The 26,458-nt window shown below is 41.1% G+C and overlaps 1 protein-coding gene across 5 annotated transcripts in view; it reads left to right on the top strand.

Annotated features, from left to right (window-relative positions):
* Window positions 1–26,458, top strand: part of RBBP8 (RB binding protein 8, endonuclease) — a 62,284-nt gene that overhangs the window by 9,167 nt on the left and 26,659 nt on the right. For 4 of the 5 annotated variants that reach the window (XM_054985586.1, XM_054985589.1, XM_054985588.1 and 1 more), the window contains exons 3-14: window positions 3,444–3,486; window positions 7,237–7,332; window positions 7,551–7,663; window positions 11,386–11,461; window positions 12,593–12,750; window positions 15,344–15,445; window positions 17,410–17,495; window positions 18,241–18,317; window positions 21,010–21,886; window positions 22,111–22,237; window positions 22,549–22,640; window positions 25,404–25,518. In XM_054985586.1, the coding sequence (XP_054841561.1) occupies window positions 3,444–3,486; window positions 7,237–7,332; window positions 7,551–7,663; window positions 11,386–11,461; window positions 12,593–12,750; window positions 15,344–15,445; window positions 17,410–17,495; window positions 18,241–18,317; window positions 21,010–21,886; window positions 22,111–22,237; window positions 22,549–22,640; window positions 25,404–25,518 (1,962 nt within the window). Of the gene's footprint in view, window positions 1–3,443; window positions 3,487–7,236; window positions 7,333–7,550; window positions 7,664–11,385; window positions 11,462–12,592; window positions 12,751–15,343; window positions 15,446–17,409; window positions 17,496–18,240; window positions 18,318–21,009; window positions 21,887–22,110; window positions 22,238–22,548; window positions 22,641–25,403; window positions 25,519–26,343; window positions 26,435–26,458 lie in introns of those variants that run through there. The other variant, XM_054985590.1, reaches the window with a different exon arrangement.

The raw sequence follows: 26,458 nt of genomic DNA on the forward strand, positions 1-26,458 counted from the left end.
CACAAAAATTTGAAATTCTCTGAAACTTTGAAAAATAAAGAACTTGTGAGGATCTTTCGAGGCATGTTACAGCCACAGTTATAAACATTATGTATATTTTGAAGCAAATCCTTTTGGAGTCAATGAAACTTGCTTTTAAGTATATATGGTTTGGATTGTTCATAGGTGTGTTAATACAGAATTGCCACAGGCAGATTATCTCATGCCTAAACGTTTGTTACTATGACCCACACAATGGTTGATAAAATTAGATCCTATATGAGTACATCAAAGACATACCTCAAGAATAGTTAATTTTTGCTAAAGGTAGGGATCCTTTGCTAGAATCTCGTATGATACTTAAGACACATCAAACACAGGCTTGCCTGGACTTTGCTTGTTTCTGAGGTCTATAAATAAGCATTAAAACTGACTCATTATAAATGTTAAGTTGTTGGCAAAATATATCTTACATAAGCCAGTCGTGAGGAAAGTAAAGTGTCCAAATTTGTTTTTGGTTACACTGTGTATTCTTTTCTGTATGTGAACCCATCATCCAAATGCTACCGTTGAAAAAGATGCTTACATTTTTATTAACTTTTCCCTAAAATTTTAACAAGCTATGGCTGAGGGAAAATATATATAATATAATAGAGAACATTCTGGGTTTGGTGCAGACTGTCTTGAATTCGAAGTGACATTTTTCATCTTCATACTGCACAATTTTTGTTGGCCTACCTGCCTGCCTTAGATTGGACACATTTATTTATTTAGAATATTTCTATGCTACTTCTTCAGAGTTCTGCTCAAAGCAGCTTAAATTATAAAAAATACATTGCGTGGGGATGAATGAACAAGTACAGTGACTAAATAAAGGCCCAGTGTCTAGTTACTCTTAGGACAGGATTATTTATACCAATGCAAGTGTGCAGCAGAGGGTTGGCAGGAAAGGATGTGGTTGATTCTTTCCTGCCAACCTTAAAGCTTTCTCCTGAATATCTTCTCCTTGTTTGTCCTCCCACATAGATCCTAACAGTGTTTTCCTATTTTAACTATTTAAAATTGCTGCAAGGGCCCAATCAGTTGTTTGTAGCAATTTTGTGGCAATTTTTAAATGGCTGAATTCTCCTTTAAAATGGCATTGGTTGCCATGATTGAACCCATGACAGCCATAACATGTAGTTTGGCCCATTGTGCTGTGCCTGGAAAATGACTGGGCTAGATAAAAGAAAAGAGCTGAGAGAAAGGGTTGTGAAGGAGAATTGGAAAGCAAGGGAGGGATTCAGTAATCTCTCTTCCCCAACCTTCTGTTCTCTCCTTTCAAATACTGAGCAAGTGGGAATCATCTGGGTGTTGAAATAACATGTAGTTCCACCCTTCATGGAGACAATCTGAACGAATAAAAGTTCTTTAAAAAAATTCCTCAGCTTTATTGTTTAATCCTGGTGAAAACTTTGCACAGTGAACTTGAAGAAGGCATTAACGGTAGGTAATTATTGTGGTGGTGGTAGTGGAGAATGCCATCAAGACATAGCTGACATACAGCAACCCCTAGTGGGGCTTTCAAGGCATGAAGTGGTTTGCCATTTCCTACCTGTGCATCCCTGGTCTTCGTTGGAGGTTTCCCATCTAATCACTAACCAACATTGGCCCTGCTTAGCTTCTGAAATCTGATGAGAGCAAGCTTGCCTGGGCTATGCGGGTCAGGGCAATTGTTCTTATCCCATGCTTTTAATGGCTTTGCCCTCCAGTGAACTGATATCACTCTATTAGGACTAATTTGGAGTAAGTATAAGTATGCCATCTTTTGATGATGATTTATGAATCATTTAGTTTTTACTGAAGCAGAGCAATGAAAGAAAGGGTTCTATTCCTTTGAAAAACAACTTCTGTAACGTTAGCAAACAAATTATACATTATATACTGGATATCATAATTTTTATTTAATGCATGAGAATTGCTCTAGACTACTGAGACATTTTGATATGGTTTGTTCTTCCTGGATTCAGGTGGTGTTACTTATAGCACAGCCTTTTAAGCACTGCCTCTTCATTAGTGGCTCAGTTTGCTAGTGTTACATGACCAAATACTTTGCCAGACAGATGACTTCTTTTTACAGGAGCTTCTTTGTTGTGTAGCCTCATTTCTTCTCAAGGGTGTGGAGCAGGATTAAAATGAAGCACTTTATAGGGGTCTTAATTGCAGACATCTAATTGACTTGTTGAATAGCCAACATTTTTAAAGCAAAATTATTTCTCAGCTGATCTGCATGGCTGAGTATAATGCCTTTCTGTTTTTGAGTGCTTGTGAGGGAAGAGTCATCTTGCCTAATGTCCTTAAAAAAACCTTTCTTTTGATGTAGTGTTCATGTGTTTTCTATTTTATTTTTCTCTTTCAAAGTCCCCTTTGTTGTGACTGTTGCTTTATAAATCAATGCGTTAATTATAATGCATTTACTGAAAGAAAGTTAAGCCATAGGTCACCACCAGATGCTCATGGATAACACTCGTGGACCTATTTCAGTCTGGCTTCTGGTGTTCAGGACTGATTCTGCCCTGGTCATCTAGGCTGAATATCTTACCAGGAGATAAATGAGGAAATTTGACCCTGTTGGGTTTCCAGTTGTCCATCTGAAGACCATGGCATTGTGTGCTGGAATATTTCTGCCCTTCCCATGGGAATTATTCTGCAGGGATCTGCCTTTTCTCCCAACTATTTGAAATGTAGATTTGGAATGCCGTCAATATGCTGATGGTAACCCACTCTGTTTCAGCTTTCATCTGACCCTTGAACGGCTGCTCGAAGCTGGGCAGGTTGGGGGTGAAGAAACTAACTCAAAGCAAAGGTTGTTAATCTTTTGGTGTTTTTTTTTCCTTGGAAAAATGTCCTGGATGGGACCACTAAATAAACTTAGAGACAGGTATGCTGCTAAAGCCCATAATATTCTCTTGGCTTCCTTGGCCCCTGGAAACTTGTATCCCTTATCCACTCCCCCCCCCTCCCGCCAGTAATCCTGTGCCTGCATACAGTGAGCAGGTGATGAAACTTTTGTTCAAACCCTTCAGAGTAAACTTAACCTCTTGGACTAGATCTTTTCAGGCGTTAGCTTCTTATCTGTGGATCTGTCTTCTTTTGCAATCTCAATATTTAACTGCTACATTTTATTATTGCCATTGGGGAATTCATAGAACCATAGAGTTGGAAGGCGCCTTCCAGACCATTTATTCCAATCTCTTTCCATTATCTTTTCTGTTCCTTGGTTTGAGAATATAAAGAATTAAAAGTGAGCACCAGCTCCTAAACAAAATAAAGGTATAATTCAGCACTAGAAATATGAAAGGGCAAGGACTGATTGGAAGTCTAAATTTTCACAAATCATCCAAAGAAGTACTTGGTAATAAAATAATCCGTGATGGGAAGAGAATTTTAAAATATACTTTGTTTTTTGTATTTTTTCCCTATAGGATTACAGTTAAAGATTTCCAAACTGAAAAAGGAAAGGTGTTTGTAAGTATCCACTTGTATGCAGTAATATTTTAACTAGAAAGAAAACAGTTACATTTGTGTGTGTGTGTTTATTCAGCACCTGCTCAGTAAACATACATGCGTATATGTCTGTGCACCCAGACTCGTGTGAGTGTAATATTGTATATGAAGTGGTTTCTTGCTGTGTCTAAAATTCAGTTACATTAAAGCTGCACTGTTAAATATACTTCCTTGTGAGTGCCATTAAACTAAGCAGAATTTACTTCTAAGTAAATATGCATAGGAATGTCTTACTAATGTTTATTGGGGAACAATTTTTCCTTGTAACTTTCATTTAAACTATATGATTGTCTGATACTTGTTATGATTTATTGTTATATATGCTTGCTTGTTTCTAAGTCCATGTTTACAAAGCTTCCATCCATGGTTGGCTCAGAGTCGGTGAGAGATAGGTATTATTGATGACATTCTGTTGTGACTTAATACATACCAAACTAAATGGCTTAATTATTATTTGCTGGAATCATCCTACAAGTACTGCATTGTAGATACAATAGTCTTCTATAGGAGTTCTTGTTCTCCCTAACTCTTCTTGAATACCTGAGGTTTAATATTTCAGAGCTGATAACTAGCCAGACAATGAGCTCCTTATGCTGCACCCATGTTCAGTGCTGAAGCTAATGGTCTTGTAAATGCAGGGTCAGGGGCCATTCATTAGGAAGACTATTTTCATAGCCAAAAAGCCGGCTAGTTTTGTAAAGCAGCATCAGCATGAATAAAACTTCCTTTCTCATTTCTTGTTCTGTTCTTAGAATGTGTGTGTACTTACAGTGCGTTCCTAATTTTGTTTACTACTACTAATTTTTGTTTACTACATCTTCCTAGTGTTTAAGATTGCAACCATATGCACTCTGACCCTCTGCATATTTACTCAGGAGTAAGTTCCATTAAATTCAATGGGATTTACTAATAGAGAGTTATGGATAAGTTTTCAGCCTTAGTTAAATATCACAGCCTCATACCTTTCGTACAAAGTTTTGATTAGCTATGTATTTTTCACATGGAAGTTTCTCTTGTGAGATTGATGGTTATGCAGGATTTTAATTGCACAGGTGAAGCATAGTCCACCACTCTGATATGCCAGGAGCTTGACAACCTCTGTTGCAGTTCTAAGCAGTAGCAGTATCAGGAAACTTATTAAGCATCTGCTAGTCTACTGTACCTACCTGATACTCCTGAGTATTCCTGACTTAATACTTTATTATTGGATTTGCTCCTGTGCATCTAACAGGAATTTGTGAAGCAGAAATTTAGCAAATAACCTTTTCTAGATTGATAGTAAACCTTTAAAATGCAGTTTGTCAGAAATTAAAGGTAGCAAGCCTATTTGGTATTATGAAGTGCATCAGTTATACAAAGTACTATAGAACACCTCTGTAAGGTAACCAATATCATTATTGGGTGAAGGGGAGAAATAATAGTTTGCTTGATGCCATTCAATAAGTTTATACCTTAATTAGGAGATCAAGCTGCTATGCTACATCACCTTCTGCAGCAATAATGGAAAGTGCACATATGATAAGGAGTACAGAACTCTCCTCCCAACACTAACTTACCTTCTCTGCCCAGGAACTTTTCTGTTTAGCAAGCTTTGATGCTTTTCACCTTAAGTGGGGGAAAAGTGAGGAGAGGGGCTACAGGTATGTAAGCAGGAACCCGCCCCCTGTGCCCTTTTTGCTGTTAGAATTGGATTTCCCCATTCTATCTATGTGGTTAAAGTAGTTATATTTTTAAATACACAGAGCTTCTTCTGTCACATCAAGTTCAACCTTGACACGAGTCGGTTTCGTTTTCTCAGCCATGCCGGACGCTCCTCTCGGCTGGTCCGGGAGGAAACGACCGGGCACCCTGACCGGGCGGCTGATCTGCAAGGATTAGCCCCCAGGACTCCCAGGGAGGGAGCCAGGGTCCGGGACGCGGCGGGAAGAACTCCCCGAAATCAATGCGGGGAGGGAATTGCCCGTTTGTCCCTATGGAGGCCGGCAGATGTGCGCGGCGCCTCGAGTGCCGCCGGGCAACGAGAAACGGCAAGTAAAAGAAACAGGCGGAAGCCTGTAAACAAGCGAATCCCTTCTGTTCTACAAGCGTTTGTGAAGGAGAGGTTGATCTGAAGAAGACTCGCTCTTCCCCTTCGTGGAGTTCCAGAATTTTGTTGGCACCCCCCCCCCCCCCAAAATGGCAGCAAAGAAGCAAAGTCCCGCTCTCGGTAAGTCAATCTCGGCCACCTTGCAGAAAGGGGAGTCGCTCGAAGAATTGGTGCGCAGGGCGGTGGTGGAAGCTATAAAACCCTTTGTTGACAAGCTGAACGAAACTGATCAAAGGGTGGGCTTAATTGAAAGCGAGGTGAAAACCATTAAGGCAGCAGCGGGGGGGGCAGAAAAGTCTGCTCTGGAAAGTGCGTCACTTGTGAAGGCTACAAAAAAGGAGTTGAAGTTGGTGGAGAACCAACTGATCGGGCTACAAGTGGAACGAACGCAGTCAATTTTGCGTCTCCAAAACGTGAAAGAGGAGGAAAATGAGGATCTGTGGGATTTGGTCTCGGAACTACTGGCGACACCCGCGAGGACGACTAAAGAAGAGGTTAAAAGCGCCATTTTGGAGGTCCGTCGGGCTTCTTCAAAATATGCAACAAAGCGACAGTTGCCTCGTGAGATCATTATTGACTTTTCAACTAAAAAGATTCGGGACACCATCCTATATAACTCATACAATGCGGATTTGGACTTTATGGGTTTGAAAGTCAAGATTTTGAAGGACGTTCCATTTCTAGTCCGGAAACGGCGTTTTAAATATAAAAAGTTTGCAGCTCTTCTGAGGGACCATGGAATAAAGTACAAATGGTTATTCCCGGAAGGAATATGGTTCAGATATAAAGATCAGGCCTATAAGATATTATCAGAAGATCAACTAAAGGATTTTGAGAATAAAAACCCAGAATTCTGCTGCACCAAGAACGAAGAAAAGGAGGAGCCGGAGGGGGGGGGGGAAGAGGAGAGCATTGCAACAGCAGTTGCACAGAGAGAATTGCGTCCGGGACCCAGAAGGGGGAGGAAAGTTTAATCAGAATTTGAAATGTTTATTCTCTGTATGATTAACCACTCCATCATTATTCTATGGAGCTATTTTTGTATTATGACAGTATGAAGGGAAACATTGAAGTGTAGTGTTTAGTGTTTGTAGTTCATTCCCCCCCCCCCTTTTCTTTTTCCACTCCCCTTTGTCCCTTCCCTCTTCCCTTTCCTTGTGATAGTCTGGTGTAGTGTTTTGTAGTTATGAAAAATAAAAAAATTTATAAAAAAAAAAAAAAGTTCAACCTTGACACTATTACTTATTTTTTTTCCTTCTGTTTTATTCTCCATGCTCTACGCAAGCCCTTCTTTTTTTGGGTTCCTTATTTCTTCTCCGTTACTCTTGACATTGTTCCTCTGTACCTAGAACAGCTTTCCCATTCAAATTCATTAAGCTTGACACTATTATTATTCAATCCCTCATGAAAACCTACTTTTAATGTAAAGTCTTGCTTGTCACACATAAGAATAGACAAGAAACCAAATATTTATTCGTAGTAATAGTAATCCATTTCCTGCGACACAGCAATTTAAAAAATGCAGCTCTTTTTGCTAACATTGAGTTAACATAGTTTGTGTGTAATGAAAATACAGCTGTCACATGTACAGTTTCTGTTTGTAAAGAATTTCTTCTTATATTCAGGGATGCAGAGAGGCTTGAAGAATTTTACACCAAAAACCAGCAGCTTAGAGAGCAACAGAAATCTCTGTATGACACTATTACTGTTTTAGAAGATCGGTAAGTAGGAATAACCCCTTTCTGTTTGTAATGTGTAACTACCATTCTTTAAAATACTGATATGCCTCCTCTTCAGAGACTTGTTCAAAGCAGCTCACAAAATAAAACAAGATAAAATCATTTCATGAGCTCTTCTATGTTGACTAGGATTTTTAATTTTTTTTTACTATTTATTAAGCTGATCTAACAACAGATGGCAAATAAATCTTTTAATTTAGTTTAAGAGCTGGATTATGTGATCGTTGTGCAGTAACTGAAGAACATATGAAGAAGAAACAGCAGGAATTTGAAAATATCCGGCAACAGAATCTGAAACTAATCACTGAACTGAGTGAGTTTTCTCTTCCTCAACCATGGGTCATTAAGTCCTTGTATATGCATTGTCATGGCTTTCTGTCAGTTCACTGATAGATCCTTAATCCTCCCAAGCAAGCTTAGCTGGTTAAATTTTGAAGTAACTAGTGAATGTTGTTTTCAAAAATTTTACTAATTCTACTATATAAAAAGCTAAGCATATTCAAGACAACTCACTTCCTACCCTGGGGTGCCACCAGAGGGCGCGCATGTGGAGGGAAGCCCAGGTAAGGCAGCCAGACCTCCAGAGAGCGCACCACAGCGAGAAGCCCAGGCCAGGATCAGGCGCAGAGGAGGAGGCAATCTCTCTTCCCCCCCCCCCCCGGTTTCACCCAGCTGGGATCAGGAGCAGAACAGATAGCAATGCCCACCCTCCCCCTTCACCCAGCTGGGATCAGGAGCGGAGCAGGTGGCAGTGACCACCTGCCCTTCACCCAGCTGGGATCAGGCATGGAGCAGGTGGCAATGCCCATCCCCCTTCACCCAGCTGGGATCAGCTGCAGAGCAAGAGGAAATACCCACCCTCCCCTTCAACCAGCCAGGATTAGAAGTGGAGCAAGTGGCAATGCCTGCCCCACTTCACCCGGCTGGGATCAGGACCAAAGCATGAGGCAATGCCCATCCCCCTTCACCTGGCCTGGATCAGGCGCAGAGCAGGAGGTAATGCCCGCCCCCAACTTCACCTGGCAGGGATCAGGAGTGGAGCAGTTAGCAATGCCTGTCCCCCTTCACCCGGCTGGGATCAGTCAAGGAGAAGGTGACAATGCCTACCCCATTCACCTGGCCGGGATCAGGAGCGGAGCATGAGGCAATGCCCGCCCCCCTGCCCATTCAACCTGCTGGAATCAAGCACGGAGCAGGTGACAATGCACCCCCCAGTTCACCCAGCCAGAATAAGGCACAGAGTAGGAGGCAATGACCATCGCTTTTTCACCCAGCTGGGATCAGGTGCGGAGAAGGTGGCAAGGCCTGCCCCTTCACCTGGCCGGGATCAAGAGTGGAGCAGGTGGCAATGCCTGCTCCTTGTTCACCCAGCTTGGATCAGATGTGGAGCAGGAGGCAATGCCCACCTCCCATTCACCGGGTCAGGATCAGGTGCAGATCAGGTGCAGACCAGGTGGCCATGCCCGCCTTCATCTGGACGGGATCAGTGACGGAAGAGGAGGGAATTCCCACCTGCCCACCCTCCCCATTCTAAATCCCGTTGCATTTTTTCCCACAACAGGCTTTGTTGCTAGTATAAGATATTTTTCTATTCCTATGAGCTGTCATGCACTAACACAAATATAGTTGGCATTTGGGTAGTACTGAATTGTTCTCCAAGAACAAAAAGAGTCCAGTAGCACCTTTAAGACTAACCAATTTTATTGTAGCTTAAGCTTTCGAGAATCAAGTTCTCTTCATCAGAAGCATGGTACAGAAACTGGTCAAATATAGAAGAGGAGGGGAGGAGAGAGAAGATGCAGTTAGGGGGGGACAGAGAGGGATGGAACCAAAACATTCCTTTGCTAGTAAATGTAAACATCTCCTCTTGGAATGGAGATTAATTGGCTTGTGTGAGGCTTCAAAGGAGTTTGCCGTGTTGGTTAGTGGCAGCAAAACAACCAGACCATCCAATTCCAATGTAGTATAAGCCTTCGATAACCACAGCTCTCCCTGCCAGATGCATCTGACAAAGAGAACTGTGGTCCTCGGAAGCCCACACCAGGTGCCACTGGGCTCCCCCAGACCCCACCTCTGTAAAGGAAATCTGTTACCTGTGGTAATGTGATAACCATTCATAGTCCCTATTCAGTCCCAGCTTGACAGAGTCAAATTTGCATATGAATTCCAGTTCAGCAGCCTCCCGTTGGATTTTGTTTTCGAAAGGTTTCTGTTGAACTACAGTGACCTTTAAGTCTTTGATGGAATGTCCTGGTAGGTTGAAGTGTTCTCCCACTGGTTTCTGGACGTTTCCATTTCTAATGTCAGATTTGTGTCCATTTATTCTTTTGCGTAGAGGTTGGCTGGTTTGTCCAATGTACAGAGCAGAAGGACATTGTTGGCACATGAGGGCATATATCAGATTGGAGGATGAGCAGCTGTAAGAGCCAGAGACAGTGTAGTTGATGCCATTGGGTCCTGTAATTGTATTCCCTGGGTAGATATAGGGGCAGAGCTGGCATCTGGGTCTGTTGCAGGGCCTGGTACCTATGCTGGTGACTCTGCTGGCCGATTCATGATTGTAGGTGAGAAGTCGTTTAAGGTTGGGGGGCTGTCTGTAGGCAAGGAAAGGTCTTCCACCCAGGGCTTCTGAGAGAGAGGTATCATTTTCCAGGATGGGTTGTAGCTCACTGATGATACGTTGGATGGGTTTGAGCTGGGAGCTATAGGTGACAACCAGTGGTGTTCTGTTGTTAGTTCCTTTAGGTTTGTCCTGGAGCAGACTGTTTCTGGGTACTAGTCTGGCCCTGTTGATTTGTTTCTTCACTTCATTTGGTGGGTACTGTAGTCCCAAAAATGCTTGTTGTAAATCTCTTAAGTGTGAGTCTCGGTCGAGAGCATTGGAGCAGATACGGTTGTAACGTAAGGCTTGGCTGTAGACGATAGACCGAGTGGTATGTTTAGGGTGGTAGCTGGAGGCATGTAGATATGAGTATCGGTCTGTTGGTTTCTGGTATAAGGAGGTATTTATTCGTCCATTATGTAGTTGTACAGTGGTGTCCAGGAAGTGTACCTGTTGTGTAGAGTGGTCCAGGCTTAGGTTGATAGTAGGGTGAAAGTTATTGAAGAGACCGTTTCATTTTAAAGTGACTCTGTAGACAGGTCCAGTTATCACACATGGGTAAAAGATCTCATCCCAAATGCAGGTTAGATCTTGGCTAATAATTATGGAATATAGGGAAGAGGAAAAGAATAGGTGACTTTTCCGTATTTGACTGGACTTGCAGTGATCATCTGGAGCTATTGGATTCCATTATATAGATTTTCTGTTCTTCAGTTCTGATCTGTATTCTTTTTTAATTCTAATGGAAGGGGAATGTCAGCCAGGGCTTTACTCTGTGACTTTCGCATTAATTGAAATACTTAAGATTTTGTTGTCGTGCACTCTTATGAAGAGATTACTAACTTGAGATGGTTTCCATAATACTACTTCTGTTATCAGTGAAGCAACCTTGGTCAACAGCCTTCTTTCATTTATTTCAAAGAAGTCTACATAGCACCTAAGCCGTTAGATAAAATGTGTGAATCAGTCAATGGCCTTCAAAGTGAAATAGAAAGTCCTAAATATTAACTATTAGTTGGATGCTTCAGAAGGCTGTGCAGCTCAAGAAAACTCACCAATAAAGATGGCAGCTGGTGTTTTGTCTCCAGTTTCACTGATCAGGAAGGACTGAGAAGTCCCCCTCCCCATGTGCCTATATCACACTGGACAGTCAGTGGGACCAGCACATATTTTTTCCATGCTTTTTTTTGTTATACCACCAAACGCTATTCTTTCTCTGAAAAGATAAATTAGTAAGCTGTTTGTTACTGGATTTTATCAGTTTGGTATAATTAAGGTACAAATTGCTTCATGAAACAGCCCTGTTGGCTGACTAGAATACTTTGTTTAAAATGAAAACAAAAGATAAGGGAATACAGGTTCATGCAAGTTTGATTATCAGTTCATGTAAAAATAAAACGCAACTGGAAACTTCATTTTATTACATATTTCAGTGAATGAAAGAAATAACTTACAAGACGAAAATAAAAAAATTTCTGAACAGCTTCACCAGATGCAGCAGAAGATAGAGTAAGTATTTTTCTGTGTGTGTCAGGGGGATGGATTTGTGCTGAAAGTATTTTGATTATTATGATCAAGATTCCATAAATCCACTTGCCCAGGAGAAGTGCCCATTGCTCTTGGGCATCCCATCTCAAGTTGCTTAGAACAGACTAAGACATCTGTTCTGTGCAGCCTGAGATCATACATCCTCACTCTCAAGTTAGGGAAGGGATTTCTCATGTTGTACTGGAGAGATCTGAAGCAGGTAGAAGACTCACATAAGCTGCAGCAGGTGTCAGCAATGAGACTTTCAATATGAGGTTCTTTAGCACCTGCAGATTAGGGGTAGAGGGAGAGAGACGAGGCAAATGCAAATTATGGCTTGGCTTATTAGCAAAAGCTCATAGACTCAGTGATGACTGGAAAATATTGGAATACGCTCCTGCTGTTGTTCCCCATTACTGGTTCATAGCTCCATTGACTCCATAATCGCTTATTGCTTATGTACATCTCCATTACGCGTCTTAGCTGCACCCTGTGGTTCCCAATTTACTACCACTTCTGCACAGCTTCCTCAGTTTGTTCTCATTCCCTCCAGATCCTTCTACCTAACCCCCTTTCCATTTCCAGCTCCACTGTCTTCTTCTCTTAAGATCTTTCTCTTCATTCATTATGCTTATGTTATGATAATTCTTGCACCCTTTCTCTTTTAAAAAATTTATTTCTTCTTTCCATGTTGCTTTTTTAATCCCTTCTTCTTGGCTATTCCCCTTTCCCTTCTTCTCTCATCACATCATCATCATCACATTCGATTTATATACCACCTTTCAGGACAACTTAACACCCACTCAAAACGGTTTACAAAGTATGCAGTTATTATCCCCACAACAACAAACACCCTGTGAGGTAGGTGGGGCTGAAAGAGCTCTGGAAGAGCTATGACTGACCCAAGGTCACCCAGCTGGCTTCAAGCAGAGGAGTGGGAAATCAAACCCGCTCTCCAGATTAGAGTCCTGCGCTCTTAACGGAATGAACAAACAAATCTTGAGATACTACTTTAATTTTAATACAGGACCCCCTAAACCCTGTGAGACAAAACCTACTCAAATAGAAAGGAACTGCTAGTTTCTAATTTTTATTTCTTTTTATTTTTTTAAGAGAGCAAGATGAAGATATGAAAGGGTTTATTCCAGGATCACCAGTTCAGACGTTTTCACTTTCAATGGTTAATCGAATGCGGCGAAAAAGAGAGAATAGGCATGTACGATATGCGGAACAGAAGAGTACAGAATTACAACACAAAGGGAAAATTAATGGTAAGCTGTTTAAAAATTATTTTTCCTAAAATGGTATGGAATAATAAGTTACTGCTAGGACTGGAAGTAATAATTTAGTAGCTAGTGTAGAAGCAATTCTAAATGTCCACATTTTAAGGTTAATATATAAAACACTGGCCAGACTGTATTTCTTCTTGGCTAGTAATATGATATGAAATCTCATTCTTCCAGAATCATCTTTTTTGTAGGAAATAGGTCCTAAATTTTTGTAGTTGCACTTCTTGTCTGAATATTCTCATGCTACCACCTAGTGGGCAATGGAAGGATTTCAGTCCTGCCATATCCACATTTGTAAAGCAAATGATCTTAAAATGATCAAAAAGTAACATGGATCATATATTTCTCATTCTTTGTCTTTTAACAATACCATATTGCTACTTATTAAAAATTCTTTTAATCTGAAAACAAGATATTGAATATTGCTTTGGAAAGAAACTGTTACATATAAGAAGCTTTGTTAAACTAATGAAGAAAGATGCATCTAAAACCAAACAAATATTTGCTAATAAAGAATTAAGCTGTAAATATTGGGTAAAATTTTAGAGTTATGAACACTGTGGTGGATCCTACTTCTGTCTTATCACTCCGCTGAGCAAAGTCCAACTTAAGAGGTTCTTCCATTGGAAGAAGGCTCCTTAGGCTGGAGGAAGGTTGGATCCATGCAAGTATCCATTCCATGTCCCCCTGCATAGGACTTAGGTTTCATACAGCCATACAGTGGCCTATGTTCCATACAACCTTAGCTAAAACACTATATATACTGCTGTATGCCAGCCATTATGAACAACAAGCAATTTCCATGTGTAGATCCAGCCATCTTTCCCTGCCTGCCACACTCAGCAAAATATAAGTTATTCATTTGGAGATCAAGAAACCTATCTGGGGAAGTAAGAAGTGAAAATGAGAGTTAAACAATTGCATCTATATATGGTAGAAGATGCCTAGTCACAACAGTATGGTGCACCCTTCTTAGGCTGAAGGCTGGCAAGGAGATACAGCTCTGTCCACGAAGATAGATTGTACCCCATATTAATTTTTTTTCAGTCCACTTTGTTGTGTCTGCTCCGTTGTTGTATTAGGAGGAATTTATTAATCCAGATTGAATGATTTGCCATTTGTTCTAAGTAAAGAATTAATGTATTCAAAGTACCTCTAAATAGATTTTCATTTTAATATGCATTCAGTAGATGGATATTTTCATCTGCCAAAATAGCAGTATTTTTGTGATTCTCTTCAAGTGTTAATTAGATGAAATCTTTACATAAGTTATTTAAAGCTATCTTAGATACTTTGAGTCTATATGGTAACTGTTCATATGAGCCTCATCTGTATATGAGAAACACTATAGTATCATGAAGTAGATCTAATAGACAAGTTTGTAGAAATTTCCTCATTTAATGAATCTTGGGTTGGACCATTTTTCCTGTAAGAAAAGACTGAAGAGTCTGGGACTATTTAGTTTAGATAAAAGAAGGCTGAGGGGTGCAGGTTCATAAGGGTTCATAAAGTTATGCATGGGGTGAAGAAAGTGGGTACAAGGAGATTTTTCTCTCATATAATAGTAGGGGCACTCAATGAAGGTGATGGGAAATCGATACAAGACACACAAAAGGAAATACTTCTTTACTCAATGCGTAATTAAATTATGGAGTGCACTGCCAGTGGAAGTAGTGATTACTACAAGCACAGATTCATGGAGGATAGGTCCATCAACTGCAACTAGCCATGGTGAGCCTCCATATTCAGAGACAATAAACCTCTCGAACCCAGTGCTAAGAGGCACCATTGGGTGGGAAAGCCTCCAAAGCCCTGTTTGTTAGCCCTCCATGGCACCTGGTTGGTTTCGTCTTCTTTTCCTCAATGGTTATTTCTGTATCATCACTTCTCCCCCCGCTCTCCCCAAAGTCCCCAAATTCCTAGGATTTAGTCAGTACCCCTGTCCTGAGAGCTATCTTCAGCTTCTAGGTCTGTGCTGTACATAATTACATAACTATCCAGGTGCTTCCAGTTTATGATACTTTGTTTTAATTATCACCACCTCTTCCCCATTCGTTCTTTTGGAGCAGATAACACAGTATAATGAGCAAGACAAAATGCCCAGTGTAAATGTAATGTGGAAAATAGATTAAAATTGACTTATTAACTGCTTATCCTGGAAATTAAAAGCCAGCCAGTCAGACCTTCACTGTAGGGGAAAATGAGTTCCAGTGTTGTAAGAAGTTTGCAGTTCAGGGCTGCAAAGCCTCCTAATTATCAGGAATTCCAGCAACTCTCCTGTAAGGCAAACAAAAGTAGTGCATTATTATCAAAAGAATAATGGCTTTTATAAGGGCAATAGTAAGTTGGTAGCTAAGAGGAAGTTTGAACTAGTGGTTTTCTAGTTCATACATGGCTACTGCACTATACCATTTCTCATATGCACAGGGAATGATCAACTTGCATGGAAGCAAACAGGAATTTATCTGCCTAAAGGGCAGTAAATTCCTTAAGAGTGTCCATATTTCAGAAGTACAAATCAAGGTTGTAACCTGAATCAAAATATAGTTATAAATGAAGCACCTATTTTTTCTAGAGATTGGGAAGGTCGCTTTATTATCAACTCAGAAGGATGTCCATTCCAGTGAAGAAATATTGGTAGCGGATACCTGCAATCTACAATGTTCACCAATATCAAGTAAATATAATCTGTTTTACCATGATACATTTAATTGACATTTAATAGTGGAAAGGAGCAAAATAAATTGTGAAGTGATTTTTCTGTTTGGGTTTGTGACTAGAGGAAAAAAGCTTTGATCTAATGTTGAATTACTTCTAAGATAATCAGAAGGTACTAAACAAAACTATATGAACAAGATGTTGATATTAACTATTTTAATATTTTAAATTGTATTTTACAACTGTGAAATAAGTGAAGTTTGTATATTCTTGCACTACTGATTAGCTTTTGTTTTAAAGGAACTTGCCCATCTCTTAATAATAAATAATAAAAATAAAACAAGTGCTCTGTAATTGATTTGCTTGTACAGGCCAAATAACAAACATACAGGGTATATTTAATACAACGTGCATTGTAAGTAACTAAGCTATAACATGTCAAACATAACATTTTTGACATAGATACTTTTATCCTACTATCCATGTTTTTATCATTGATAGGAACAAAGGCTAGTCTCATTTGGGTAGAGTATTTTAAAGATGTTTTGATACAAGCAACAGCCAGCATGGTATAGTGGTTAGAGTGCTGGACTAGGATCTGGGAGGTACCCAGGTTCAGCTCCATACTCTGCCGTGGGAGCTTGCTGGGTGTCCTTGGGCAAGTCACACATTGGCTCAAGGGCACCCAGCAAGTTTCCATGGTAGAGAGGGGATTCGAACCGAGGTCTCCAGATCCTAGTCTGACACTCTAACCACTACACTACATAGGTGCATATCACTATGCCCTCCTGGCATGATATATGCATATACAATTTTCTATACCAATTACAGGGTAGAAAGTCTGAAGGATCAGAGTTTAACAAGGTATGTTCTGGATTTTGGTTTTAGGAAAGTCTGTGAGTGAAAAGCGTATGTGTAACTCATCCTTTCATGATTATAACTAAGAATCCTCCAAAATCATATATTTCAAAAGGAAATAATCTCTAATATATAAAAGGCTAACTGTGTTGCTGAGGACTCACTTTTTATCCCCGCACATGCGCAGTATGCGGCGCATGCGCAGTATGCGGAGATAAGAAGCAAGCGGGAGCAAAACAGTTTGCCTCCCTGCTGCCTCCTCGGAGCCTCCACAAGTCTGGAAAGGCCCAGGGCAGCAGTGGGAAGGCCGGGTGCCGTGGCATCGGGCCTTCCCGCTGTCTCGGGGCTTTGCGAGGCCTAGGAACACCCAGGCCAGTGACAGGAAAACCCAGCACCGTGGCGCTGAGCCTTCCCGCTGCTGTGGCAGGCGTGCACAGCCCAGTGGCCCACTGTGGTGCGGGGCTGCCTGGCCCAGCATTTTGCTGTGGTCCAGGGCTTCCTGGCCCAGTGGCCCATTGCAGCCCAGCCTGGCATCCTGCTGCAGCGCAGGGCAGCCTGTTCCAGCAGCCCATTGCAGGGCAGCCTAGCCCAGCGGTGCACTGCAACCCTGGGCTGCCTGACCCATTGCAGCGCAACCTAGCCCAGCCTGGCAGCATACTGTAATGCGGGGCTACTCTGCCTGTTGCAGTGCCAGCCGGCTTGGACGGGCCCATTGCAGCACTGCAACACAGGGCTACCTGGCTCATTCTAGTGCAGGGTGGCTTGGCAGAGGAGCCTGCCCGCTGCTCAGCCACCGCCTCCCCTCACCCACCGGTCAGCCCTTCCTGCCCAGCTGATCCATGGCCCGGGCCAGCAGCCCGCTGTGACATGTGGCAGCCCAGCCGACAGCCCGCTGCAGTGTGGGGCAGCCTGTTCTGTTGCGATGCCAGCTGGCCTCTCCCTCTGGAGGCTGTTGCAGCAGCAGGAGGGAGTTTTTTAAGACTGTTACTAGTTCTTTCATAATTTCACAGTTCTCAATTTATCATTCCCTTTCAGATCTAATTCAATCTGTATAATGTACCAACAAGACTAGAATAAGCTGTCATGCATGGTATAACTTACTGACTTCTTTCTCATTCTGCACAGATGAAAAAGGAACAAGAGACCCTACCACAACATCACCTTTTGACTTGGCGGCAGTTGTTGCAGAAACACTTGGACTTGATAAGCCTGTATGTGCAATTTCCCTTTGTTGTAAGAAAGTCCCTTAATCCTTATAGGGAAAGTAGTCTCTCTTGTTTGTTTCATCTTATGATTCGACATAAATGTATTGCCAGCTGTTAGCAGTCACATGCAAAGAAGTTGACTGTGTATAATGCAGTCTATAGTAACTGTTTGAGTTCTTGACTCAGATAATTAAATGAGAATGTATATGCTGAAAATGAAACATTCCTCTTGTGGTTTTTCATTTTCAGAAATAAATTCTGTTGTTTTTGTTAAATAATGCCCATACTTGCATAAAAATAATTTCTTAGGGTAAAAGAATTGGAAGGATGGAAGAACAATGTAAAATTATTCTATTGCCACAACAGAGTATAACTTTGAATTTATGTGGTTTTATTAAAATTGGATCCTTTGGTTATAGGTTTAGAAAATAATTAGTAGTGAAAATTTGGCTTCCTTTGGCATCAATTAGGAAGGCACAGCAAATTGAAAAGGTAGTAAGTAACTGTAGGTTGAAGAAAGGAAGAATCTGTTTTCTGCCTTGGTTTTCTTCTCTCCTCCCCACACGCTGTGTGTTGTTTAGGTACTGTTTAAAACACCAGGAAGACTGAGGCATATTGGGTGGAATCTTAGCTCACTCCATTGAACAGTATGTGTACATGCTTGTGCACATGCATATTTGGGATGTGTACAAAAAACTGCCAAACCAGGAATCAAGTTTTTCCTTTCTTATGTGATGTTTTTGTGCCATAGATTCTTCAGCACAAACTGGGAGATTCCAGAAAACAGACGGCTCCTGGATTACCAAGAAGCAATGGTGACAATATGGGGTGAGTCTTGGATTTTTTTTAAATGAAGGATTTGAAAATAAAGATAAATGAACATACATAGCTTAACTTTATTTCAGTTTTGTTAAAAATAAATGTTACCTAGTAGCAGTCACTAATTTTCAGTTCAAATTATTTCAGTTGATCAGATATGGTACAGTTCAAAGTTCAGATACTGTACAACAAAAAACACTATATGACCCATAAAAAGGGTTTTATCAGGGTAACAGGTGAAGCCTTCTATCTTTATTCAAAGTGAAATGGGTCTGATGGTTGTTGTGGGTTTTCCGGGCTGTATTGCCGTGGTCTTGGCACTGTAGTTCCTGACGTTTCACCAGCAGCTGTGGCTGGCATCTTCAGAGGTGTAGCACCAAAAGACAGAGATCTCTCAGTGACGCTACTCAGTGACACTGAGAGATCTCTGTCTTTTGGTGCTACACCTCTAAAGATGCCAGTCACAGCTGCTGGTGAAACGTCAGGAGCTACAATGCCAAGACCACGGCAATACAGCCTGGAAAACCCACAACAACCATTGTTCTCCGGCCGTGAAAGCCTTCGACAATACATGAAATGGGTCTCTTCAAGCCTTAAGCATCTTAAGAAAAACTTCTTTACTATTGCTATCTATTCTCATTTGTCATTTTCCCTCCATGTACGCGTACCTACCTTTTAACATCAAATTGTAGAAGTGGGAAAGGAAAGGAAAGGAAAGGAAAGGAAAGGAAAGGAAAGGAAAGGAAAGGAAAGGAAAGGAAAGGAAAGGAAAGGAAAGGGGCAGCTGAGAGGATTTACAAAAGCTGAGGGCTGCCTTGAAGTTTCCAGTTGTCTGTAATAGAGGCTTTTGAGCATACGTGAGCTACAAATTTTGGCATTCACTGCATTTTGTTCCTCCTGATGAACGTCCGAAGAAATAAAAAGACAGCAGTGCAAGCACAGAGTGTCTACAGTACAGAGTAAAGAACTGAGAAACTGACAACTCTTGGGATTAGGTTATTAACCTACTAGTCAAGGAGTCAAGAGAAAAAGTTTTTAAACCCTACACTCCCACACTTTGCATCAGTAGAAATAGCTTGGAACCAGCCTTGGGCTTTAGCCTTGGCTGCTATTATCCCTCTTCCCCACCTCCAATTTTACTAAGTTTTTGAAAGTGTTGGAGAGAAGGGACTGGCCCACAAATGTCTTGGGCTGAGCCGTAAAAGTAAATGTGGAGTTTTGATATAGGATTGGAGTCTGTTCGTAGTGGCTTCAGAATATCAAAACGGGTGGGTGGGTGGGGAGTTGTGGAACATTCCCTATTTCCCAAATTCTTCTCTTCAATAATTCTGTATGGAATTAACCACTCCCACCCTTCTTAGTTCTCTGAACTCCTTTTACGCCACTTTTATCAGTAAAGCAAGATAAGGGTCATAAAGGCTGCTTCTTCATTGGCTTCCTTTTTCCAGGCTATGCACAAATTCCCCCCCCCCCCCCGCAAACCAATAACAATTCCTAATGTTGCTGCTTATCCCCTGCTGGCTTTAAAAGTCAGGAAAGGGGTTAAATGGCTGCTTTCCCCTCCCTCAGTGTTTTCTGCCCCCCCCCCCAAACCCAAGCATTTTGCACAGCCCTTTGCCAAACAAAGCAGCAGGGAAGCTACTGGGAGAGAATGAAGCATTTTAACCCTTTCCTGGCTTAGCTGTAAAAAAATAAATGAGAGTAGAACAAGCATGAAAAGTACATGTTTTCCCCCAGAACTCCATCAACAGTTGCCTCTCCAGCAGGCATGTAACAGCCCAATCAGCAAATATGAGGTTCCCAGCATTGCAACGTTACTATGTTTGCGCAAAGCTTTTTTAAAAAGTGTGACGTGAATTGCAAAGCCCCGAAAGCCCGAAACTGCACCGAGGCTTCAAGGCTCACCTAAAATGAAAAACAAGTCGCCAAATCGAAACTGCCTTGGACAGTATGGAACATGGGGGCACCATGCCGAAGCCATTGCGATCGTAGCAAATGCTCATAAATGGCAGTTTAAACTGTAAGTACGAAAAGGGCCTCACATAGGGAAGTAGGAAGAAAAGGGCCAAAGAAAGGAGTCTGCCTTGTTTTACTATCAGAATAAAAGTAATAAATTGCTATGTTGTGTTTGTATTTGTTTGTTTGTTGCTATATATAGTCTGCCTTTCTCATGGAGACTTAAGGCAACAACTTAACAATGCAATCAGCGGCTGGAACATTCAACAATACGATATAAAATATATAAAAACTGCACAGTGCATTTCATTGTTACTAAAATGAACCATTGTTCCACACAAACAAACTCTTCATCAGGGTTCATATTTCACGTACTACTAAAAAGTCAATGTAAGCATAACAAAAGGTTTAGAATATGCTCGTAGACTCCACTGAAGCCTTAGAAATCCCCCGCATCTGGATCCAACAGTGGTCCCTGCGTTGCTGTTAATTCTTGTCACTTGTGACCCACCTTGCCACATCACCCTAACCCTTGTTGTGGAATATGTCCAAACCACCTTTTGTTGAAGTAGGTGCTGACAGTGCATTCAGCAAGTTGGTGATGGTCCAACATTTAATTCTCCTTTTATGTTCTACAATTTCTCTCTTATGCTTAATGTAGCATCTCTCATCAGAGTGATCCTTCAACATTTCCAATTTGAATAAGAGAGGTGCTCTTTTTCTTTACATTTTTATTTTTGTTCAGGTTTTCAGATCCATCGGAGAACACTCCTCAGCCTACAGACTGGGATTCTGAGGCACTTTCTCCTGTTTTGGAGCATTCTTCAAACGTGAAAAAGAGCCTGGGCTTGAGTGCAAGTCTTTCCCCTTCTGTGTTAGCAACGGGACTGAAGTCAAATATGAAAGTCAGCTCTATCAACAGTTCTTCTCATTCCAGATCTGAGAAAATGAGATCAAAATCTGAAGATGTCGCTTTTGTTGCACCACTTAACCTTGGAACTGAAGTAGCCTCTGTTATCAGTCAGGCACCAGCCAATCAGCAGGTGGTTCAGAAACAGAATACAGATGAGCCCATAACTTGTGTCACTAACACACATTCAGATAAAGATGAAACTGTCAAGAGTGATTTCCTTCTTGCACCACAGAAACTACTGATAAGCAAAAGTACCAAAAGGAAGAAATCAGAGGAGAAAAGTGGGCATGTAATTTGCTGTGGAAAAGAAAATGCCCTCCCAACCCAAATAGACATTCTTTCTGCTGCCACTAGAGATAATACAACTGATAGACCCCTAGATCTATCTGATCGTTTTGCTTCTTTTCACACTCAAGAAAAAAGCCATGCAACATCTGAGCTCTCCAAAACCAAGCTAAAGCAGGCAACTCTCCATGATGTTTTTCAACCATCAGGGAAATATACTTCATCCATTAAAAGCATCAGTGATAACAACTTAGCAAACAAGGATTTGGAAGAGGATCCCTATATACAGGAAGCAATCTTGAAATCTCTAAGCAAAGCACCTCCAGAGGTTAAACCTCAAGTACAAATAAAAAAAGAAATACTTGCCTTTGGTAACGTGCTACCAAACAATACCCTTGAGCCAGACCTGTCTGAAGACATGATAGTAAGTTAACTGGTTAGGGCTTCTTTTTTCCCTATAGTTTTGGGGGAGGGCTAGCATTTGTAAAGGTCTTTTTTATGTGAAGGTCATACAACTTTCCTGCACCTTATTTGTTCAGGTGTGCTAGGAGGTCAAGCAGTCTGTAGTCTAAAGTGAATTTTAAACAGGTTAGAATTAAAATTTTACAGTTAGTTCTAAACTTCTTTAATGCATAATTGTGTTTTTAGGTTGCTCATATCTGTGAACCAACTAGTAAGAAAATAAGGACAGGACCTGGAGTGGGTGAACCAGCATCGGTGCTTCAACCAAATCCATGCAGAGTGACAAAAACTGCAAAACCACGCAATCAGAAAGGTATCTGTTAAGATAGCTACATTTGCATAATGTTCCCTGACTTTAGCCTTTGATGTGTTATCATAATCTAAATATTTTTCCAAGTACAAACAATTTCATATGTTGTGTCTTTTTCATGGAATTAGCCCTTAATTGGCTTCTTTCAAATTTCCTTTTAAATTTTGCCTGTTTATGACATCCATATGTCATGTCTGTGTAATCTCTGGTCTATAATAGCCATCTATAATAGAGTGTATCTCTATGTTTAGAACGTTATGCTTGCTAAAATATAAAATTAATATGCTTTACAAATACTTCTTTTTCTTTTGAAGATATCCCATCGTTGGATAGCATACAGTGGAGTATAGATCCGGGAGCAGACCTTTCCCAGTATAAAATGGATGTAACGCTAAAAGATTCAAAAGTAAGCAGGTTTCCAGTGTCCTTAACACAGAAAGTAAAAAACAAATGTTATTGGGATTCATGAGGCAGGTTTATTTGAGATAAAACAAAACAACATTTTTGGTTTTTAATCAGAATGCTGCTTCTGTGCTGTATGCCTACTTCATAGGTTAGAAAACAAAATCTAAATTGGTTGTTCAAACATGTAGAGATATTCAGTATTTAGGTGCTGACTTGTGACAGTTGTCTTGGGTAACTATACAATTACTGAACTTTTGTGGGGAAAGCACTGTTACTCAAATAGGTCTCCTTAATTAGTTAGGGGAATTAGCATTAAAGGAGACAAGCAAGAGGGGGTAACTAGGAATCTACATCAATGTTTTGGGGATTATTCCCTTAGAGAAATCTCAGATGAATCAGACAGATGTTCAACAGGAAAGGGTTTTTTAATTAAAGGGAAATAAAAGGACAAACATACAGAAATCACACACAGCACACATACAAGGCTAACTAAGAAAATCAGAGAGGAAAGTGGGAGAAAGCAGTTTCAGTGAGGTTCAGTGGAGAGCAGAGGGGTCCATGGAGGCAGCAAACAACCAGCATTTCACAGAGAAGAGAAGTCTCAAGCGGAGAGTAGATGTATGGATCCAGAACACACAAACAGAGGACATAGCTGAGGAGCCCAATTATATAGCAAAACCTTCCCTTGGTCTTGCTCTCAAAAAAAATGGCTTAATGGTTTGTCCAGAGGTAGAATAATAAGTGGCGAGAGATTTGATGGTTCCTATCTGGGATAGCCTATAGGTGAAAATATTGCTTGATGACGTGGTAAGCACCAAGTGGGAAAGTTACCAGATTTGCCAAATAGCTTTGATTAGGAAGTGCAGCAGGGCACTGATGGAATTAGATAAGGGTTTTCTTAGGAAATCTTGTTCCTTCTGTGTGTCTTTGAGGCGTGGAGGGGCTGTCAGTCAATCAACAGCCTCTGACTGCTGTTCTGGTAGTATTCCAGGCTCCACTCCAATTGGCATCTGCTCTGGGCCAAGCAGTGCCTTGGAATTATGAGGAGCTTTTATGATGTTCCATTCATAAACTGCCCTCTTACTGTGAGGAAGGGGACTGCTAACAGCACTGTCACATCAACACTTTATTGAAAGAGACTTGGAGATCAAACCTGAGCAGAATCTTCCTCAAGTCTGTTGAATTGCTTGCTTGTCTTCCATAAATGAAAGTTTTGGATTGAGAAACTTGCCATCAGTTTATCTGCTTGAAACATATAAGTGAAAATCTTGCCTCTTCAGATGTTTGTAAAATTTCAAGGAACAATATGAAATTAGGTCTCATAGTGGTAGTCTGCTATAGCAATAATGTTTCAGAAAAATCACAATTTTCCCAAGTAAAATTCAAGCAGTTTTATCTTTAAGATCAGTGCTTTCCCCCCTTTGTCATGCTAAAAGTATTCTGAAAATATGGACATATTGAAAAGGGAAAATGTTGTCGTACGGACAACAAGCAGGTAATGTTTCTACTTTGAGAGCCACATTGAAAGCCTGTTGTGTGTATGTATGAATGGACATACTAGCCCTGAGGTCATGGAAGCATGGAAGACAAGTCCTCTCTTTTTTTTCCCTCAGGAAACCTATTATGTTTAAAAAGTACACTCAGAACTGGGTCTGAGGTTTTTTTTTTTTTTCAAATTCAGAATCGGGAATGTAATCACTATAGAGATGGGCACAAAATGAACCATGGAAAAAATTCCGACTAGAACGGCTGGTTCGTTTTCAAAGTTCCATGGATCCGTGTTTTTTACGGAATAAATGACTTTTCCTACTGTTTTGTTCCATTCTGTTGCTGGTTCAGGAAGCCAGACACTGCGCCATTCAAAACATTGCCCAGGCAACGGTGGCAGTCTTTTGGTTGCCCCCAATCTGAGGCCTCCAAGCTTGATTAGCAGCTGTCCCTGCGAACTAGAGAGCTCCCACTCTGGCCCATCCAGCCAGGAAAAGGGCCAGCCCTTCAAAGTAGTTGCCAGCAGATACACCAGGTTTTGCCACTGCAAAGAGAAAATGACTAGAAAGGGGGGGACCCATGGATCATGCCTTTCCCAGGATTCAATCTCTCTGAAACTTGGAGGGTCTTTAGAGGACAGTGAGGACTAGGTCCCCTGCAAATTTGGTGGGTATTGGGCATTGGGAAGGTCAGTTTGTAACCCCTCAAAGTAGCTTCTAGCAGACACTCCAGGTTTTGCCACTGTGAAGAGAAAATGACTGGAAAGGGAGGGACCCATGGATCATGCCTTTCCCGGGTTCAATCTCTCTGAAACTTGAGGGGTCTTTAGAGGACAGTGAGGACTAGGTCACCTGCAAATTTGGTGGGTATTGGACATTGGGAAAGTCTTGTTTAGTTTGGCTGTGAGCATGAAGGTGCCCGTTCTGGGCTCCCTTGAACCAGTTCAGAACCGGCTCAAATTTGGCTAATTCGTTGTTCGTGTTCCATGAAAATGAACAAACCACAAACCGCGTGGTTCATTTTTTTCCCGTTCTGTGCCCATGTCTAAATCACTATCTTATTCAGTTTATTTTAAATTCCAAACTGTTTTAAACCTCATAGCAAAGGTGTAATCCATGTCCTAGAAATCAAGACATTTGAAGCTGAAATCTGAGAGGTCCTATAGCTCATGTGAGTGAAAAAAGCAACCAGACTAACCGTGCAATCTTATGTAGTTGGCTGTTCTTTTTTTAAAATGTGGTTGTTGTAATTGCTTTATAACTGTATTGCTTTAAAGGAAGATACCCAATCAAGCATTGGAGGGGAGACAGTTGATATGGACTATACATATGTCAGTGAAAATATTCTATTGAGAATGAAAAATCAAGAACAAAAAGAAGCAAGCACTCCACGTAAGTTATTTTTTAACAGATTGAACAATATAAATGAAAAACAGAATATGAAATTTAGTTTTATTGATAACAAACAATAACTTATGGGAGCTCAGACATGACTCTGCCAGTCGATTATCAAATACTTAACAGGAGGTGATAAGGAATGTGTTAACATGCCACCAGGTTTGAAACCATTAGAATCCAGGGATCGCTGAGCAGAAATAATGAAAACTTAGGAGGGTAAATCAGTTTCAAGAATGAAGAACAAAGGAAATAGCTCAAAAGCCTGTTGCTAAGTCACAGTTAGTGCAAAATGAGTGAAAAGCAATTGCTATACATAAGAGCTCACAAGATCTATTACAAGAAATAGGAGTCTTAGGGAGCCAAAATACAGAAGGCCTTAAAATGGAATTGGGATGGTTCGTGTTCTATATGGGGTTGCAGTCCCCCTAAAGGAACAGATGTGTAGCTTGAGATTGCTGCTGGATCCAGGCCTCATGTTGGATAAGCAGGTGGCAGTGGTGGCCAGGGTGCCTTCCACCAGCTTCAGCTAGTGAGCCAGCTGTAGCCCTTCCTGGGCAGGATAGATCTTGCTGCTGTACTGCATGGTAACATCTAGAAGCTACAACTGGTACAGAATGTTGTGGCCAGAACGTTGACTGGAGTGGATCTCAGGAACCATATTTCTCCACTCGTTCCAACTGCAATGTCTCCCAGTTTGCTTCCAGGCACAATTCAGGGTGATGGTATTGACCTTTAACACCCTGCACAGCTTGGGGCCAGCATATCTTAAGAACTGCCTACTTCCATATGAACCTACCCAAACACTCTGGTCATCTTCAGTGATCCAGGTTCTGATGCTCCCGCTATCTGCTGCTAGACAGTCGGCAACCTGAGAAAGGGCCTTCTTGGTTGCGGTGCCCTATGGAACTCCCTCCCAAGGAAGATTCATTTCACT

The sequence above is a fragment of the Eublepharis macularius genome, chromosome 7 (genome assembly GCF_028583425.1).
Source record: "Eublepharis macularius isolate TG4126 chromosome 7, MPM_Emac_v1.0, whole genome shotgun sequence".
Taxonomy (NCBI): domain Eukaryota; kingdom Metazoa; phylum Chordata; class Lepidosauria; order Squamata; family Eublepharidae; genus Eublepharis; species Eublepharis macularius.